Source organism: Calcarisporiella thermophila (assembly GCF_041956535.1).
Source record: "Calcarisporiella thermophila strain CBS 279.70 unplaced genomic scaffold VTP21scaffold_1, whole genome shotgun sequence".
NCBI classification, from domain to species: Eukaryota; Fungi; Calcarisporiellomycota; class Calcarisporiellomycetes; order Calcarisporiellales; family Calcarisporiellaceae; genus Calcarisporiella; species Calcarisporiella thermophila.
This window is the reverse complement of record NW_027192191.1, coordinates 79,054-95,494: the sequence shown is the minus strand read 5'-3', so window position 1 is coordinate 95,494 and position 16,441 is coordinate 79,054. Positions and strand designations below refer to the sequence as shown.

The 16,441-nt window shown below is 48.3% G+C and overlaps 5 protein-coding genes across 5 annotated transcripts; 4 read left to right on the top strand and 1 right to left on the bottom strand.

Moving 5' to 3' along the window:
• Positions 1 to 57: 57 nt before the first annotated feature.
• Positions 58 to 2,000, bottom strand: VTP21DRAFT_38 (uncharacterized protein; the record flags this gene model as incomplete). Its single annotated transcript, XM_069394139.1, has 5 exons — positions 58 to 1,284; positions 1,348 to 1,418; positions 1,479 to 1,575; positions 1,659 to 1,828; positions 1,895 to 2,000. The coding sequence occupies 5 exons, from the start codon at positions 1,998 to 2,000 to the stop codon at positions 58 to 60; spliced, it is 1,671 nt and encodes a 556-aa protein (XP_069256417.1).
• A 180-nt stretch (positions 2,001 to 2,180) lies between these two features.
• On the top strand, positions 2,181 to 3,451 carry VTP21DRAFT_37 (uncharacterized protein; the record flags this gene model as incomplete). The annotated part of the gene is made up of 5 exons (XM_069394030.1): positions 2,181 to 2,312; positions 2,423 to 2,435; positions 2,503 to 2,762; positions 2,832 to 3,008; positions 3,092 to 3,451. The coding sequence occupies 5 exons, from the start codon at positions 2,181 to 2,183 to the stop codon at positions 3,449 to 3,451; spliced, it is 942 nt and encodes a 313-aa protein (XP_069256416.1).
• An 859-nt stretch (positions 3,452 to 4,310) lies between these two features.
• Positions 4,311 to 7,941, top strand: VTP21DRAFT_36 (uncharacterized protein; the record flags this gene model as incomplete). Its single annotated transcript, XM_069393919.1, has 7 exons — positions 4,311 to 4,354; positions 4,446 to 4,941; positions 5,013 to 5,469; positions 5,533 to 5,888; positions 5,960 to 6,049; positions 6,117 to 6,455; positions 6,517 to 7,941. The coding sequence occupies 7 exons, from the start codon at positions 4,311 to 4,313 to the stop codon at positions 7,939 to 7,941; spliced, it is 3,207 nt and encodes a 1,068-aa protein (XP_069256415.1).
• Positions 7,942 to 8,556: 615 nt separating this feature from the next.
• On the top strand, positions 8,557 to 12,571 carry VTP21DRAFT_35 (uncharacterized protein; the record flags this gene model as incomplete). The annotated part of the gene is made up of 14 exons (XM_069393809.1): positions 8,557 to 8,635; positions 8,751 to 8,902; positions 8,972 to 9,310; positions 9,392 to 9,592; positions 9,662 to 9,826; positions 9,906 to 10,101; positions 10,179 to 10,288; positions 10,409 to 10,501; positions 10,573 to 10,853; positions 10,935 to 11,050; positions 11,143 to 11,391; positions 11,469 to 11,766; positions 11,831 to 12,010; positions 12,106 to 12,571. The coding sequence occupies 14 exons, from the start codon at positions 8,557 to 8,559 to the stop codon at positions 12,569 to 12,571; spliced, it is 2,925 nt and encodes a 974-aa protein (XP_069256414.1).
• Positions 12,572 to 13,531: 960 nt separating this feature from the next.
• Positions 13,532 to 16,206, top strand: VTP21DRAFT_34 (uncharacterized protein; the record flags this gene model as incomplete). The annotated part of the gene is made up of 5 exons (XM_069393698.1): positions 13,532 to 13,649; positions 13,770 to 13,838; positions 13,915 to 14,250; positions 14,328 to 15,492; positions 15,567 to 16,206. 5 exons carry the CDS (start codon positions 13,532 to 13,534, stop codon positions 16,204 to 16,206), a joined length of 2,328 nt encoding a protein of 775 aa, XP_069256413.1.
• Between the last annotated feature and the right edge of the window lie 235 nt (positions 16,207 to 16,441).

The window sequence follows — 16,441 nt, the reverse complement described above, 5'->3', positions numbered from 1 at the left end:
GTGAATATATTTTAATTAAAATCATATATTTGACTTCAAAACTAGTAAAACATTCAATTATTTTTTTCCTGATGAAGACGAACTCGAGGAGGCAGCTCTATCCAGCACAAGGTGTGCTGAGCCAGAAGCTCGCAGTGTTTCCGCAAATCGACCTGCCATTCCCAAAGGTGTATCAACACTACTCATAGCTTGCAACTTATGCTCTTCTGCCAATCGTTGTAACCGTTTTTCTGTCTTGGCCTTTCCTGGATTTTTACCATGGAACACATGTGATAGATGCTTGTAGGCCTCCTTTTCGGACATTACGCGGCCAAACTCATCGCGATGCTCAAGACGAATCTCGGGCTTATAATCGCGCATTCTTTCCAATACCTCGCGCAAGCGTTCGCGTTCTTTTTGTTCTTTTTCATAATCTCGATCTCTTTCTGAAGTGCGCCCACGAGAACTACTGGTAGCACTTCGCTGCTCTCGTTCACGCTGTTTCTCTTTTTCTCTTCTACGCTCGCGTTCAAGATCAAGGCGCTTCTGCTGGGTGAGCCAACGAGAATTCTCTGCACGCCGCCTCTCGCTTTGCAACTCATCCTCTGTTGGTTTCTGATATAGACCTTTCTGCTGTAGTAATGCAAGTGTAGCAGCCATACCACTTGCGACAAGAGGTTCTTCTTCAAGACCAGTGGGCAGGTCCTTCTCTGGATTTGCCTGCTTCTGAAGGTGTTCTTCTGTTTCCATCTCTACATCCTCTCCATTGCCCAACTCACCCTCCTCGATATCCTCATCTTTGCTTACATCTTCAAGCTTAGTCTTATATGCTTTCTTTTCCTCCATTTCTCCTGTTTCTACCTCCTCTGGTTCCTCCAGTCTCGGAGTTTCGGACCGCAGTCGACCTCTTTCACTTTCTCGCTCTGCTAGACCCGAGTCCAAAGGCTGAGTACCCAAAGATCTTACAAATTCTGCTGTGTCTGATAATACCAACATGCCTTCCGCAACCTCATCCCCCTCTTCATCCCCGTTATCTTTATTTTCAGCCAATGACCTCGCAATATCTTCAGGTGTCATCTTCTTTACCCGCTTTTTATTCGCAACCCTCCGCGCACGTGCCAATGCCTGCTGGAGATCATCGTCGTCAACAAAATTAACATCATCTAGGTTAGCTTTGGGGCGAGGTTTAGGAGCTGTGGTAGAGCTGTGTGATCCGTTGACCTCATTGATTTGTGTGTCCATATTATTTTGTGAAGGGATATCGTCTTCATCATCGTCTGTTTTCCGGCGAACTTTCTTCTTTTTCTATAATGTTAAACAGATTTTAAATTAGGAAAATGAAAATCATATAAAGGAAATCATGTATACCTTTGTTTTGGGCTTTTTGAATGTCATTTCCGCTTCTTCTTTGGTATAATAATCTCGAATCTCACGCATTTCTAATTCGCAAAATAATAAGACTAAATTATCAACTACAAGAGTCATAGGAAGTGACTTACTCTCATAAGACAGATTCACTGCTTGAGCCTTAAGTTTGTCCGATACACTCTGCTCATTTTTCAAATTGTATGTGCCTTGGTCATCGAGTTTAAAGCTCTGAAGAATCATAAAGGTGGATTAGTAACTGAAATTGATTATATGAAGTAATTTTTTGAATCAAAAAGGTATGGAATAACTACCGATTTCGTTGGTTCATCATACTGCGACAGAATATTGCGCTTTTTGCCACCGAGTGTGAACTCCTCATCGTCATAAGCAACATAAGCATGCTTTCGTTTTTTATTTTCCAGGTTTTTCTTAAGGCGCTCCTTGTCCTCTAGAGCTACGCTTGTTAGAATATCTCCTTCATCTATAAGACATTGAAAAATCATAAGAAATTTGCAGTTAGTATAAATCCAACCTTCGTTAATCCTACCTTCGTTTTCGAGAATTGTACTGTCTTTCAGAGTCAGGATATGCTCTGATCCTTCCTCGAACATTTGCACATCATGTTCGACTGTTAATCCCTTTGGATCCGACATTTTGCTAAGGAATGATCTAATACAAAACGACTCTTGGAGAAATAGAAATAATAAAAATCCATAAAATTAGGTTAGGTTAGAGTAGCTCCAGGATTGTGTACGCGTATGCTACTTATTCTGCTTTCGCAATTTTTTTTTTTGAATAATCTACTCTTTTTGATTGTTAATTTACCACTAAAAATGGAACGATTGCAGCGATTGTTCGGTTCAGCCGCCGCGGGAATGGTTGGGCAGGGCATGCAACCCGGCATGGATACACCCACAGTTGATACGGCAGAAATGGTCTACATTTCCTCACTTGCTCTTCTAAAGGTTAGTTCATTGTGCCTCGATAGATCTTTAATTTTTTTGGAGTGAATTTGTATCAATTTCATTTTTATTTCCAATCAACACTGATCATGATATTTTTTTTACTATCATAGATGCTTAAACATGGTAACTTGATTTTATGCCGTGATCTCAATTTTCGGCTTAAATTTATAAATTACTTACTCGATAATAGGACGGGCTGGAGTGCCAATGGAAGTCATGGGTCTCATGCTTGGAGAGTTTGTAGACGACTATACAGTGCGGGTTATTGATGTGTTTGCAATGCCACAGAGCGGAACGGGTGTTTCCGTCGAAGCTGTTGATCCAGTTTTTCAAACAAAGATGCTTGATATGTTGAAACAAACTGGTCGACCAGAGATGGTAGTGGGTTGGTACCACTCGCATCCAGGTTTCGGGTGCTGGTTATCGAGTGTAGATATTAATACACAGCAGGTACGCTACTAGCTGAGCCATGCATTTTTCAAAAAAATCGCCAAATCGTAATAATATTCATTAATATAGAGTTTCGAAGCGCTTAACCAGCGTGCTGTCGCCGTGGTCATCGATCCAATTCAGTCAGTAAAAGGAAAGGTTGTCATTGACGCATTTCGTCTAATCAATCCTCAAATGATTATGCTTGGACAAGAGCCGCGTCAGACCACATCAAATATTGGACACCTAAATAAACCTAGCATTCAGGTAACCCTTGATTCAAACATAATCTAGCTGAACAATGAATAATCTGCTTTCATCTGAACTTTTTGGCCTGTCTATCACTCTAGGCCCTTATTCACGGTCTTAACCGCCATTATTATTCTATCGCTATCAACTACCGTAAGAACGAGCTTGAACAGAAGATGCTTCTCAACTTGCACAAGAAGAATTGGACAAGTGGTCTGAAACTTGAAAGCTTCACCGAGCATGCAGAGCATAACGAGAAGGCGGTGGAGGGTATGTTGAAGCTTGCAGAAGCATACAACAAATCAGTGCAAGAGGAGTCCACAATGACCCCAGAGCAGCTTAAGACACGGCACGTAGGAAAGCAGGATCCAAAAAGACACTTGGAAGAGAACATAGAGAAAGTCATGGGAGATAATATCGTCACCACTCTGGGGACAATGCTGGATACAGTGACATTCTAAGGATTTTGTGCTTTGTAGATTTTCTTAAGAGTTTGCACTATTTTATTGAATAAAATAAATCAACACATAACCAAAAAGAAGGGGGGATTATGTCAATTAATGCATGATGCTAGTTTAAGCAGATGAACGGTTCGAAGCATTTGAAAACTTTTGGAAAAACTCTTATTGAACCGAACCACTACTATTCAACTTTTGAATTATTCAAAAAGATGAATAATCGTGGTGCAAGACAATTCGAGCCAATTTGAGCAATCACAGATAAACTTGTTTCCTGTAGCGTTATTAGAGAACAATATAATGGTAACATGCAAACTTGCTTCTCTATGGCAATGATAAACTCCGAATTTCTTTGTATTATTGGGGATTCATTGCAGTCTCAATTCTATGTATAACCATATGCTCCTCCTGTTGCTTTTTTTCCAACCACTGGGATTATATTTTCTGCCAAAAATATCCTATATGATTTTATATCACTTTCGGGAAGAAGACCGTGTTTGTAATCCATTTTATTGAGGGGATAATTCATTCACAAGTATTCTTGAGGTATCCGATTCTACTCAATGGGGCAATTATTACGCAACGTCCTGCCGTAAATGATGTAGATATTGCATACCAAGAGGATGCTTTAATTGGATGTAACCATTCCGCGTATTTTGAATATAATCCAAATTATCCTTATTAGAGATGCCGTTCAGCTCTTGTTAATTTTATTTTTGCAATTTGAACAGCTACTAAGAAATTATAGTAAGAAAATTCAGTAAAGGTAAGATGGCGCAGCCGAAGCAAACATTATAAACAACGCGAGTGATCAGGATTATTTTACAACGATAGTCTGATCAACGAAAGATTGGAAATCAAAATGGGAAAAAAGAAGGGTGGAAAGAAAATACAAGACGACTATTGGTATGACTTTTTCCAACATATCATTTAATGTGAAATAATTGGATTATTCTTTCAATCGGGAGTCTAACTGTTTTTATCAACCTTATCAAAGGGATAATGAGTTTGAAGAAGACGCCGCTATTGTTAACGATGCGAATGGCGACGCAAATGACGATAATGATGGTGATGGACTTTTAGCGCAAGTAGCTCGGGCAAATAAAAAAGATAAGAAGAAGAGCCAACCCGCAGCGCCAATCTCCACCCCCGACGAAGAGGAAGAAGATGCTGGTGAAATTAAGATTAAATCTAAGAAAGAAAAGGAACGAGAGAAGAAGGAACGACAAAAAGAAGCCAAGAGGAAGGCAGCAGAGGCTAAGAAAGCTAAAGAAGCCAAGGATATGGGAGAGGCTGAGAAGAGTCAAGATGCCATTAAGGAAGCTTCACCTGCACCGTCTGCTGAGAAAGTAGAAGACGAAGAAGAGGAGGAAGAGGGCGGAGGCGGAAAGTCTAAGAAGAAGAAGAAGAAGAAGAAGGCTGCTACAGAAGAAAAGGCTCCAGAACCTGCGCCAGCCAAAGGAAAGAAGAAGCCCGGTCTAAAAGCACTGCAGGTCTTTATTTATCTATTTATTCACTAGGAAACATCAATAGTAATATTAATGCACCTTCTTGATACTATTAGGCTATCTTGGAGGCACAGAAGGCAGCTGAAGAGGAAGAGCGTAAGCGTGAAGAGGAAGAGCGCCGAAAAGAAGAAGAGGAGCGTCGGCGAATTGAGGAGGAAGAGCGCAAGATCGAGGAGGCCAAGCAACGCAAAAAGGAAAAAGAGAAGGCTAAACGAGAGCAACTGCGAAAAGAAGGCAAGCTTCTAACAAAGGCGCAAAAAGAAGCCCAGCAACGAGCACAACTGCGATTACAGCAATTACTGGAATCCGGAGTACGCATTGAGGGCTTAGAGCAGCCGGAAAAGAAGCGCCCGGTATATGGAAAGAAGAAGAAGCCGACTAAGAAGTCCGAGGAGGATAAGAACGCTGAGGAGGAGGCCAAGAAAAAAGTGGAGGAGGAGGCCAAGAAAAAAGAGGAGGAGGAGAGAAAAAAGGCTGAGGCCGAAAAGAAAAAGAAAGAACAAGAAGAAAGTGGTAAAATCATTAATCGACTCCTCGTAATTGAAGTCTCATAATTAATCTAATGATGTTTTTTAGAAGACATTAAAGAGAGCTGGGAAGAGAGTGCTGATGTTAAGGATAGCTGGGAAGAAGATGATATTAAAGAGAGCTGGGAGGAGGAGGATGCCAAAGAGGCTGAAGATATTAAAGAATCTTGGGAAGATGAATCGGAAGAAGAAGAGGAGGAGGAGGAGGAGAAGGAGGAGAAAGCTGAAAAGAAGGCAGAGAAGCTAGCCAAGGGGAATGATAAGAAGAGCAAAAAGGAAAGCGAGAGCGAGGATGAGGACGAAGATGATAGTGATGAGGAGAGTGATGAGGAGAGTGATGAAGAACTTACCGCTACTCAAAAAATGGCTCTACAACGGAAACAGGAGGCCGCAGATCGGAGAAAGGTAAGAGTGTTTTGCATAATATTTTTTTTTTGTTATTTAACAAAGTGCAAATATATTCGTATGCTTTTCAGAAACGCCACGAAGAAGCAATGGCAGCGAGGTCCAAGGATGAATTACGTTCCCCAATTTGTTGTATTCTTGGTCACGTAGATACCGGCAAGGTCAGTATATTTTTAATGGTATTTTTGATCCCTTGCTTAGGTATATTTAACCTCTTTTTCAACTTAGACTAAACTTCTCGACAAAATTCGGCAAACTAATGTCCAGGAGGGTGAAGCCGGAGGTATTACACAGCAGATTGGTGCTACTTACTTCCCAGTTGAAACAATTAAAACGAAAACGGCGGTACTCAACAAGGATGGGAAGATGGAGTATAAGCTACCCGGTTTGCTTGTCATCGACACTCCTGGGCACGAATCTTTCACAAACTTGCGTTCCCGTGGCTCATCGCTTTGCAATATCGCCATTTTGGTCGTTGATATCATGCATGGTCTCGAACCGCAGACTTTGGAGAGCTTGCGACTATTGAAAGACAGGAAGACGCCATTCATTGTTGCATTGAACAAGGTGATGATCGGGATCGACTCAATTCCCACTGCTAGTCATTAATATTCTTTTTGATTGATAGATCGATCGTATCTACGGATGGGAACCAACACCGGACAATGCCTTCCGTGACTCGCTGGCGAAACAGAAGAGGCACGTGCAGCTCGAATTCGAGGATCGTGTGCAGCGTACCATTGTCGAGTTTGCGGAGAAAGTGGGATTAAACGCTTGTCTTTACTACGATAACAAGAACTTTAAACGCAACGTCTCACTGATTCCCACCTCTGCAATCACGGGCGAGGGTATTCCCGACCTGTTGATGTTGCTAGTGCAGCTGACGCAAACGCGTATGAGCGAACAGCTTATGTACCTCTCGGAGCTCGAGGCCACTGTGCTTGAAGTCAAGGTGATCGAGGGTCTGGGCACCACGATTGATGTAGTCTTGGTGAACGGCTGGCTACACGAGGGAGATCGGATAGTATTGTGCGGGTTAAACGGGCCAATTGCCACGAACGTACGTGCCCTGCTTACACCTCAGCCGCTCAAGGAACTCCGTGTTAAATCCGCATACGTGCACCACAAGGCCATCAAGGCTGCTATGGGTGTGAAGATCTGTGCGCCCGATCTTGAAAAGGCAATTGCCGGGTCTCGCTTGATGGTCGTGGGCCCTGATGATGACGAGGAGGAAGTCATGGACGAGGTGATGTCGGACCTTAAGGGGCTTATGAGCGCCATCGACAAGAGTGGAAGCGGTGTATGGGTCCAGGCGTCCACGCTCGGTTCCCTCGAGGCTCTGCTTGAGTTCCTCCGCTCATGCAAAATTCCCGTCTCAGGCATCAACATTGGTCCCGTGCACAAGAAGGATGTTCAGCGGGCTTCAGTGATGCTTGAGAAGGCACGCGAACTTGCGGTGATGCTGTGTTTCGACGTTAAGGTGGAGAAGGAGGCGCAAGATCTTGCGGACGAAGTGGGCGTTAAGGTGTTCAAGGCGGACATTATTTATCATCTATTCGACCAGTTCACCGCCTACAATAAGGAGATCCTTGAGCAGAAGCGGAAGGATCAAGCTCCCCAAGCGGTATTCCCATGCATTCTCAGAATTGTGCCCGGCGCGGTGTTTAACAAGCGCGATCCCATCGTTATTGGAGTGGACGTGGTGGAGGGTGTGCTCCGTACGGGAACGCCCATTTGCGTGGTGCACACGGATCCGGAGACCAAGAAGCGCGAAGTCCTGACGTTGGGCCGAATTACTAGCATGGAGCAGAACCACAAGACGGTGGAGGTGGTGAAACGCGGACAAGCGGGTGGCGGTGTAGCCGTAAAGATTGAGTGCGCCTCGTATGAGACGCCCAAGATGGTCGGTCGACACTTCCTCGAGCAGGACGAGTTATACTCGCGCATCACACGACAGTCCATCGATGTGCTTAAAGAGACCTTCCGCAATGATTTATCCAAGGAAGAGTGGGCGGTGGTGGTTAAGCTGAAGAAGATTTTGGGGGTGGATTAAACGGAGGACTCTTTTAATTTCATTATTATATATTTTGGAACCTTGAAACTATTAAATATGGTGCAAAAACAAGCAATAAACAAAAATATAAGAAACACTTACAACGTTTCCACTTGATCATTTTCGAGCTGACCTGAGCCTGGTCTGTTCTCTAGCTATGGAGAAAAAAAATAAATATGGACCTCAAAGCAGGTATTGCTATGTATCACAGAGGTGGAGTATAGATGTGTCATTGCAGGATATTTTAATCGAAAAACCTTGATTAAACTTGAATCCAATAACAAAGATTGTCAACGTTTATGTATATCATGAACTCTGGAAAACAATAGTGTGGATAATCAATTAGGAGTTTATAATGTGGAAGGGGCGTATGAAGGCTAATGGACTGATTGCAGAGTGCGGCGCTGTAGAGAAATTGTGCTATGAAGTCACGGTCGAGTCAAGGATGCACGGCTCTGAATTGGGATGGCCTGACACGGCATTCTTTGCATTTCCATGTAGGGCTAAGCCACAATTAAAAATAAAGGTCTCCAGAACGCGTTTCATTTTGTATTTCACAGCCTGTCCGAGTCCGAGTTCAGTTTCTATTTCTCGAGACTAAAACACGTTGAAACCATGGAGATTAATGACCAGAATCTAACTCTTCTTTCGGAGACGCTCAAACAAACCCTCAACCCGGCCACAGCAAAGCAAGGTGAGTTTTTCGCAAAGAGGACGCGTAATAAAGTCCAATCTCCTCTCTGCACGGGCACCTCATTTTCCGATGATTCTCCTGGTGTCCTTCTCATCCCGTGCCCTCTAATTTTTAGCCGAGAAAACCCTACAATCGGTGGAAACGCAGCCCAACTACCCAATCCTCGTTCTAAGACTTGTTGCCAATGATGCGGTGGATCCGTCGGTGCGAGTGGCAGCCGCCCTGCTTTTCAAGAATTTTGTTAAGCGCAATTGGAAATCTGCCTATGTGAGCAAAAATTGGTCTATGATTTTACAAGAGAATAGCAAAGTTAAGAAATATATCTTTCATGGGTAGGATGAGGATGAGGCCAATCGGATTGCAGATTCGGATCGCCTTGCCATTAAATCACAAATTGTCGATCTAATGATTGCTCTTCCCGCAAATCTCAAAGCGCAAATTAGCGAAGCGGTTTCCATTATCGCAGACTGTGACTTCCCACAACGTTGGACGGAATTGCTCCCACTTCTCATCTCCAAGATAAGCCCGACAGACCATGGGGCTAACAATGGAGTTTTACAAACGGCGCACTCCATCTTCAAGAGATGGAGAGGGGAATTCCGGACCAATGAACTTTTCCTTGAGATTCGATTTGTGTTGGAGCAGTTTGCAGAGCCATTCCTGAACATCATGAAGGTGATTATTTTGGAATTGGATGTACTTTCGATTCAATACTGGAATTGTAATGCTTTTTCTTCTTCTAATTTCTGTCCTTAGCAAACGGATGCCCTGATTCAAGCTAACGCGAGCAATGCAACGGTACTACCCCAAGTGGCTCAGACCCTCCTCCATCTTGTCAAGATCTTCTATGACCTCAACTGTCAGGATATCCCCGAGTACTTCGAGGATCACATGGAGGAGTTTATGGCCATTTTATACCGATATCTGACGTACAAGAATCCCATTCTGGAATCTGAAGTAAGTGTTCATACATTTCTCCTTGCTTGACCGTGAGATGCATACTCATCGGATGGGGCCTCAATTTAGGATGAGGAGGACGCCGGCATCCTTGAGAAGATCAAGGCGGGTATCTGCGAGATTGTGGAGATGTATGTGACACGCTATGAGGATGTATTCCCTATGCTCCCACAATTTTTCGAGACGACATGGACTCTGCTGACAACGACCGGCCTCGAGCCCAAATATGATATTGTAGGCTTTTCCTATGCTAACGACCTCTCTTACATCCGTAACCATTTACTTATATGTCTGGGTGTCTGTGTCTATTTAGCTTGTGAGCAAAGCCATCTCTGTCCTTTCCGCCGTCGTCAAGTACGACAAGCACCGCAACCTTTTCAGCAGCGAAGAAACCATGCGTCAGATCTGCGAGAAAGTTATTCTGCCCAACATGCAGTTGCGCACCTCGGATGAGGAGTTATTTGAAGATGATCCTATTGAGTATATCCGAAGGGATTTAGAGGGATCAGGTAAATTCCCCCGCCTAACCCCAAAAGGGTATCCGGCTTCTTTTTTGACTCTCCTTTTACTTTCTTTTCTCTATTAGATACCGATACCCGTCGCCGTGCTGCTACTGATTTGGTGCGTGGGATCATGGTGCAGTTCGAGTCACAAATTACCGCCATCATTTCACAGTACATCAACCATTATCTGCAGGTGAGTTCAGAGGAGAAATTTCTCCCCAGCTCTTCCCCCTTAACCCTGGAGTTGGCCCATTCTCCTCTCCATGCCTCTGTCCGGTGGATGGGTTCTAATTCTGTATAATGCACGCGGTAGCAATTCAATTCGAATCCAAGTGCTAATTGGAAGGACAAGGACACTGCCATTTACTTGCTCACCTCCATTGCTGCTAAAGGCTATGCCCAGCAGGTATGCATTGCTTCACTCGTGCTCTGAACCCCCAATGCTTAGGGATGCAACTTCTCACGCTCTATTCTTAGCATGGCGCGACCGCCACCAGCAATCTTGTCAATGTGGTTGAATTCTTCTCGAACCATGTTGCGCAGGATCTCCAAGCCCCTCTGAACCAGGGCCATCCCGTGCTCAAGGTGGACGCGATCAAGTACTTGCACACTTTCCGCAACCAGCTGACAAAGGAACAGCTTGTGAGCATCTTCCCCATGCTGGTCGAGCACCTCTCTTCAGACAATTTTGTTGTGCACACCTATGCAGCCATTACCATTGAGCGAATTTTATTCTTGAAACGGGACAGAGTTTTTGTGTAAGTCATACCACCGATGGTTTGCTGCAAGAGTGACTGCGCACTCATCGTTTTCGTGCAACCTGTGCGGTTCCCCTTTAGGTTTACTCAAGCTGATATCAAGCCATACACCGAGACCCTTCTTATCAAGCTCTTTGCCCTAATTGAGCGGGGCACCACTCCCGAGAAGCTCGCCGAAAATGAGCACTTGATGAAGAGTGAGTATTCGGAACATCTCATGGCTTCCCTCCCCCCCCCTCTCCTCCTGCCGCCTCCGCTTAACTCCAGCCTGCCTGATTTGTTTTTATAGCTGTCATGCGTGTTGCCATCACCAGTCGTGCTGATATGGCGCCGTATGGTCAAATCATCATGGGGAAGTTGACGACTATCCTGGGCGAGGTGTGCAAGAATCCCAGCAATCCAAGGTTCAACCACTACCTATTTGAGGCGATTGCTGCGCTCGTGCGCTTTGTGTGCCCAGCCCAGCCCGAGATGCTTCAGCAGTTTGAGGCTATGTTGTTCCCACCGTTTGAGATGATCATGCAGCAGGATATCCAAGGTAAGCCTTTCTTTTTTGAGGTTAAGGTTGGGGAGAGATGAGTGACGGACGCCTTGCATTGCGGGGCCGCGCTACAGAGTTCCAGCCGTATGAGTTCCAGATCCTCTCCCAGCTGCTCGAGTGCCACCGCGATCTTCCCCCCTCGTACCAGTCACTGGCTGGGCCTCTGATGCAGCCCTTCCTCTGGGAGTTCCAGGGCAATGTCCCCGCGCTCTCTCGCTTCCTGCAGGAATTCCTCAGCAAAGGCGCCGCCTTCCTTGTGGCCAACCAGCAGCTGGAGCCGCTGCTCGGCCTCTTCAACAAATTAATCGCCTCCCGCATCAACGACTCCTATGGCTTCGAGCTGCTGTGCGCGATCTATCAGCACGTTCCAATGTAGGTCGCTATCCCCCTTGTGCGGACCGGCCGTGAGTGGCTTATACACCCTCTATTGTTATAGGAACGCTCTCTCGCCCTACCTGAGGAAGATCTTCATCTTGATGCTGGAGCGGCTGCAGCGTAGCAAGACGGAGAAGCTGGTACGCGGATACGTGCACTTCACTTGCTTTGCCATGGCCTTGAACAAGGAGGGTGGAGGCCCCGAAACGGTGCTGCAGGTCTACGAGTCCATTCAGCCAAAGTAAGTGGATCGGCGCCCCTAGCCCCTTTTGACGCCCCTCGGCACTCTCGCCAGAAGGCTGTGGCTAACCTTGATGCGATCTCTCCATTGAATAGGATGTTTGCGGACTTGGTCAGGAACATCATCATCACCGACACCACCAAGCTCCAGAAGGACGTGGACCGCAAGGTGTGCGCGGTGGGACTGACCCGCCTGCTGACCGAATCGCCCACCATGCTGACCCAGCCCTACCTCGGCATCTGGCCGAACACCCTGGCGGCGGTGGTGAAGCTGCTCGAGGCATCGCCCGAAATCCCTCGCGATGATGTGGAGGACGACCTGTTCCGATTGGATCTGGAGGAGTCCGGGGTCCAGGTCAATTTCTCACGCCTGCAGGTGACGACGCGGGACAAGGCCGATCCTCTGCGCGAGGTCACCGAGCCGCGCGCGATGCTGGCGCGAGGGCTGGGCGCGCTCAACCAGCGCAGTCCCGGGGTGGTTGCCCCCGCCATGGCGACGCTTCCTCCGGAGGTGCAGGCCCATGTCCAGGGATACTTGACAGCGGCGGGTGTAACCCTTTAAGGCTACCAAAGCCCACCTGCTTCCATTTTTTTTTTCCTTTTTATAGAACATCACGTACTAATGTCTTCATTCGCTATTAATAACCTGTTTCCTCTTCCTCTTTCTCATTCTATGCCTTGCTGGGCCCTCTCTTGTTTCTCTTTCTTGTCCCCTCGAGGAGAGATCTCCCTTGACATATTATTATTTATCTCCTGTCTTTCTCGCTGACTCTCTCACCCTATCTATCTCTCCTCTCCCCCGCTCAACCCTCATCCGCGAATCCCCCCCCCCTTTTTTTTTTCGAGGAACCAGGAACATTCGCAATCGAGAATGAAAATAAAAATCCCATGGTTGAACAAGAAGACGCGTAGTGACGACGCCCAGCCTCCAAGGGGAGCTGGACGAGATGGGCCGTGAGGCAATCCGCAATCCCGTTGACAGAGAGCACACAAGGATAAGCTTTGTTTGGATTGCGAAGGTTGTGCAAGGAAGGAGAGGCCGGGCGGGCGGCCTGAGTTGCCGCAGATTCCTCCATCGCGGGCGCAGATTGCGCGGTCTAGCGAGCAGGCCGGGTTCGACGGCCGCTGGCGGACCTCCTCCCCATCGGGGATTTGGAGGGACGAGCAGACCAATCGGGCGGCGAGCCAGTGATTTGCAGGCGTGCAATAATTGCGTGCTCGCGGCCATACATGGAGAAAAAATGCCCGACTGTGGCATGGGCTGCGATTGGCGGGCTGGCATCATTTTGGTTGAAAATTTTTCATAGTGCTGATCCGATGAAGAAAGAGTTTAAATGTCCCAGCTGCCGCCGGACCTGAGCCCGTTTTCCCCATCACAAGCACCTGCATATTTGTTTGTTTGCCCATCCCTGCGCACCGCCCGCCGTTGCCCTACATCCCTGCTTCTCTCTGCCAACCCCCGCCTGTTTCGCCGTGAGCAGTTCCTGAGCGTGCCTGCTTGCCACCTCCCCTCTCTTTGACAATGAGCGCCGACACCCCCGCCGTGCAGGCCACGCCTGCGGCCGAGAAGCCCTTGGCCAATGGAAATGGAGATGTGAATGACAAAGAACTAAACAAGGTGGAGATCATGGATGAAAAGGGTAAGCTCGTCCGCCCCTCTTCTCTGGGCTGTGGAGGCAGGGCCGCGTGCTCTAGTCCGCAGCAATGGAACATCGAACTCACCATGGGCTGCATTGCCACTCTCTTGCCTTGATGCTTAGGAGAAAAATTCCAGCTCCAAGATGAGGATCTTGAAAAGGCATCCGAAGAGGAGAGCCTGGAGGATTCTCGTAAGTGCCTTTCATCCTCCAACCGGCTCCCAGTAGCCTAATGCTCACGCTCTTTTCCCCTGCCCCCGCTCATTAGCTATTGAGGAAGTGCGCGCCGCCGTTCCGCCCACCGACAACCCAGACCTGCCCACCGGCACTTTCCGTGCATGGGTGCTTGGCATCCTCTTCACCCTCGCCCTTGCATTCACAAACCAGTTCTTCTGGTTCCGTGAAAATCCCCTTCTGATCAAGGTCATTGTGGTGCAGCTGCTCGCCTACCCGTTCGGGAAGTTTATGGCGCATGTGGTGCCGGCCTGGAAGATCCGCTTCTTTGGGCGCGAGGTCTCGCTCAACCCCGGCCCCTTCAACGTGAAGGAGCACGTGCTGATTGCCATCATGGCCAGCACCGCATCCGTGAACTACGACTCCATTGGTGAGTTGCAATCGGAGCTTGGATATCCTCCCTTGCCACGCTTCCTCACTAACGCAACCTCTGGGCGTTGCATGTAGATATCATCGTCGTCCAGAAGCTCTACTACAACGTCGACATCGGCTGGGGCGGCCTCCTCCTCGTGCTGAGCATCCAGACCCTCGGCTATGGATTTGCGGGCTTCCTTCGCCGCTTCCTCGTGCGGCCTGCGTCCATGATCTGGCCCATCAACCTCGTCAACTCGGCACTCTTCCACTCGCTTCACCGCGAGCTACCCCCGGACGTTAAGAAGAAGGCGGGCCGCAAGAGTATCTCCCGTAACCAGTTCTTCACCATGGTGCTGATCGGCTCCTTCTTCTACTACTGGTTCCCCGGCTACATCATGCCCCTCCTCACCTCCATCTCGTGGCTGTGCTGGACCAACCGGGACAGCATCCTCGTCTCGCAGCTGGGCTCCGGGCTGAACGGCCTCGGCTTCCTCAGCTTTTCGCTGGACTGGAGCTCGCTGGTGGCGTGGGTGCAGGTGTCCCCCCTCGCGATCCCGTGGCCCATCATCGCCAACATGTTGGCCGGGTTTGTCTTCTTCATCTGGATCGTGATCCCCGCGGTGTACTACACCAACACCTTCGAGTCGCAGAAATTCCCGATCTACAACACGAAGATCTACGACATCTACGGCAACATTTTCGACCGAGACCGCGTGCTCAGCGACAATCTCCTGAACGAGACGGCCTACAACGAATACTCCCCAGTGCGCATCACCGGCTTCTTTGCCATCTGCTACGGACAGGGGTTGGCTGCGCTTGGCGCCATTCTCATGCACTCGATCCTCTACAACGGAAAGGAGATCTGGGCCCGGCTAAAGAGCGCAAAGAGCGCGGACGACGACATCCACGCCCGCCTTATGGACCGATACAAGGAGGTCCCCGACTGGTGGTACTTCATCCTCTTCCTGGTAGCCTTTGCCCTCTCCATGGTGACCATCACTCAGTGGAAGAGCGACATGCCGTGGTGGACCCTGCTCGTGGCCATCGTGCTGGCGGTCATCTGGGTCATCCCGATGGGTATTCTCACCGCGATCACCGGCCAGGCCCCCACCATCTCCATGATTACCGAGTGGGTGTTCGGAGTGATCATGCCGGGTGCGCCGATCGGAAACATGATGTTCAAGACGTACGGATACATCGCCGTCAAGCAGGCGCTGCTGTTCGCTCAGGATTTGAAGCTCGGCCACTACATGAAAATGTAAGCTACTTTTTCCGCCAGGCGGTGCCCCCCCCCCCACCCTCATCTTGCTGACTCTACCCCTTTTCTCATAGCCCTCCTCGCGACATGTTCGCATTCCAGATCGTCGGCACGGTGATTGCCAGCTTTGTCAGCTTCGGCACGACCAAGTACTTGATGGACGTGATCCCCAACATCTGTACCCAGGAGGCGTACCCGTGGACGTGCCCCAATGCCGGTCTCTTTGGCGCATCGAGCGTTGTGTGGGGTGTGGTCGGCCCGTTGAAGTTCTTCTACCCTGGCACCACCTACAACCCCATTGCCTGGTTCTTCCTCGCCGGCTTCCTTTTGCCCGTGCCGTTCTGGCTCGCCTACAAGCGCTGGCCCAACTCGTGGCTCCGTCACGTCAACATTGCCGCGGTGATGTTGGGTGCCGGGCCATATCCCCCCGCGCCCACCAACGTGCTGCCCACCTGGAGCGCCGTGGGTCTCTTCTTTAACTTCTATGTCAAGAAGCGCTGGAACGGGTGGTGGGCCAAGTACAACTACATCCTGTCGTCCGGGTTGGACGCGGGAGTGGCCATTGCGGCGGTGGTGATCTTCTTCGCCCTGCAGAACAACAACATCCACTTCCCGGCTTGGTGGGGAAATAACGTAGCCTCGATCGACCAGTGCCCCCTCGCCTTGGTCAACGCCACCGGCGTGCTGCCCCAAAAATACCCCGCAATCCATTAATCAACTCTCGTCAGCAAACCCCATGGATTAATTTACCCCTCCCCCCCCCCCTATTGCCAAGCTATCCTATTTATTCTATCTATCCCTATTTATTCTATTTATTTAGTTTTTTTGCCACGGAACGCTTTTGCCTTTTTATGTGTCTCGAATATCTTAATGCCTTTTTTTCTCTTTCCCTGCCTCTTTCTCCGCAATGGCATTCCCCTCCTTTTCTGCTTCTGTGTCTTTTTATTTT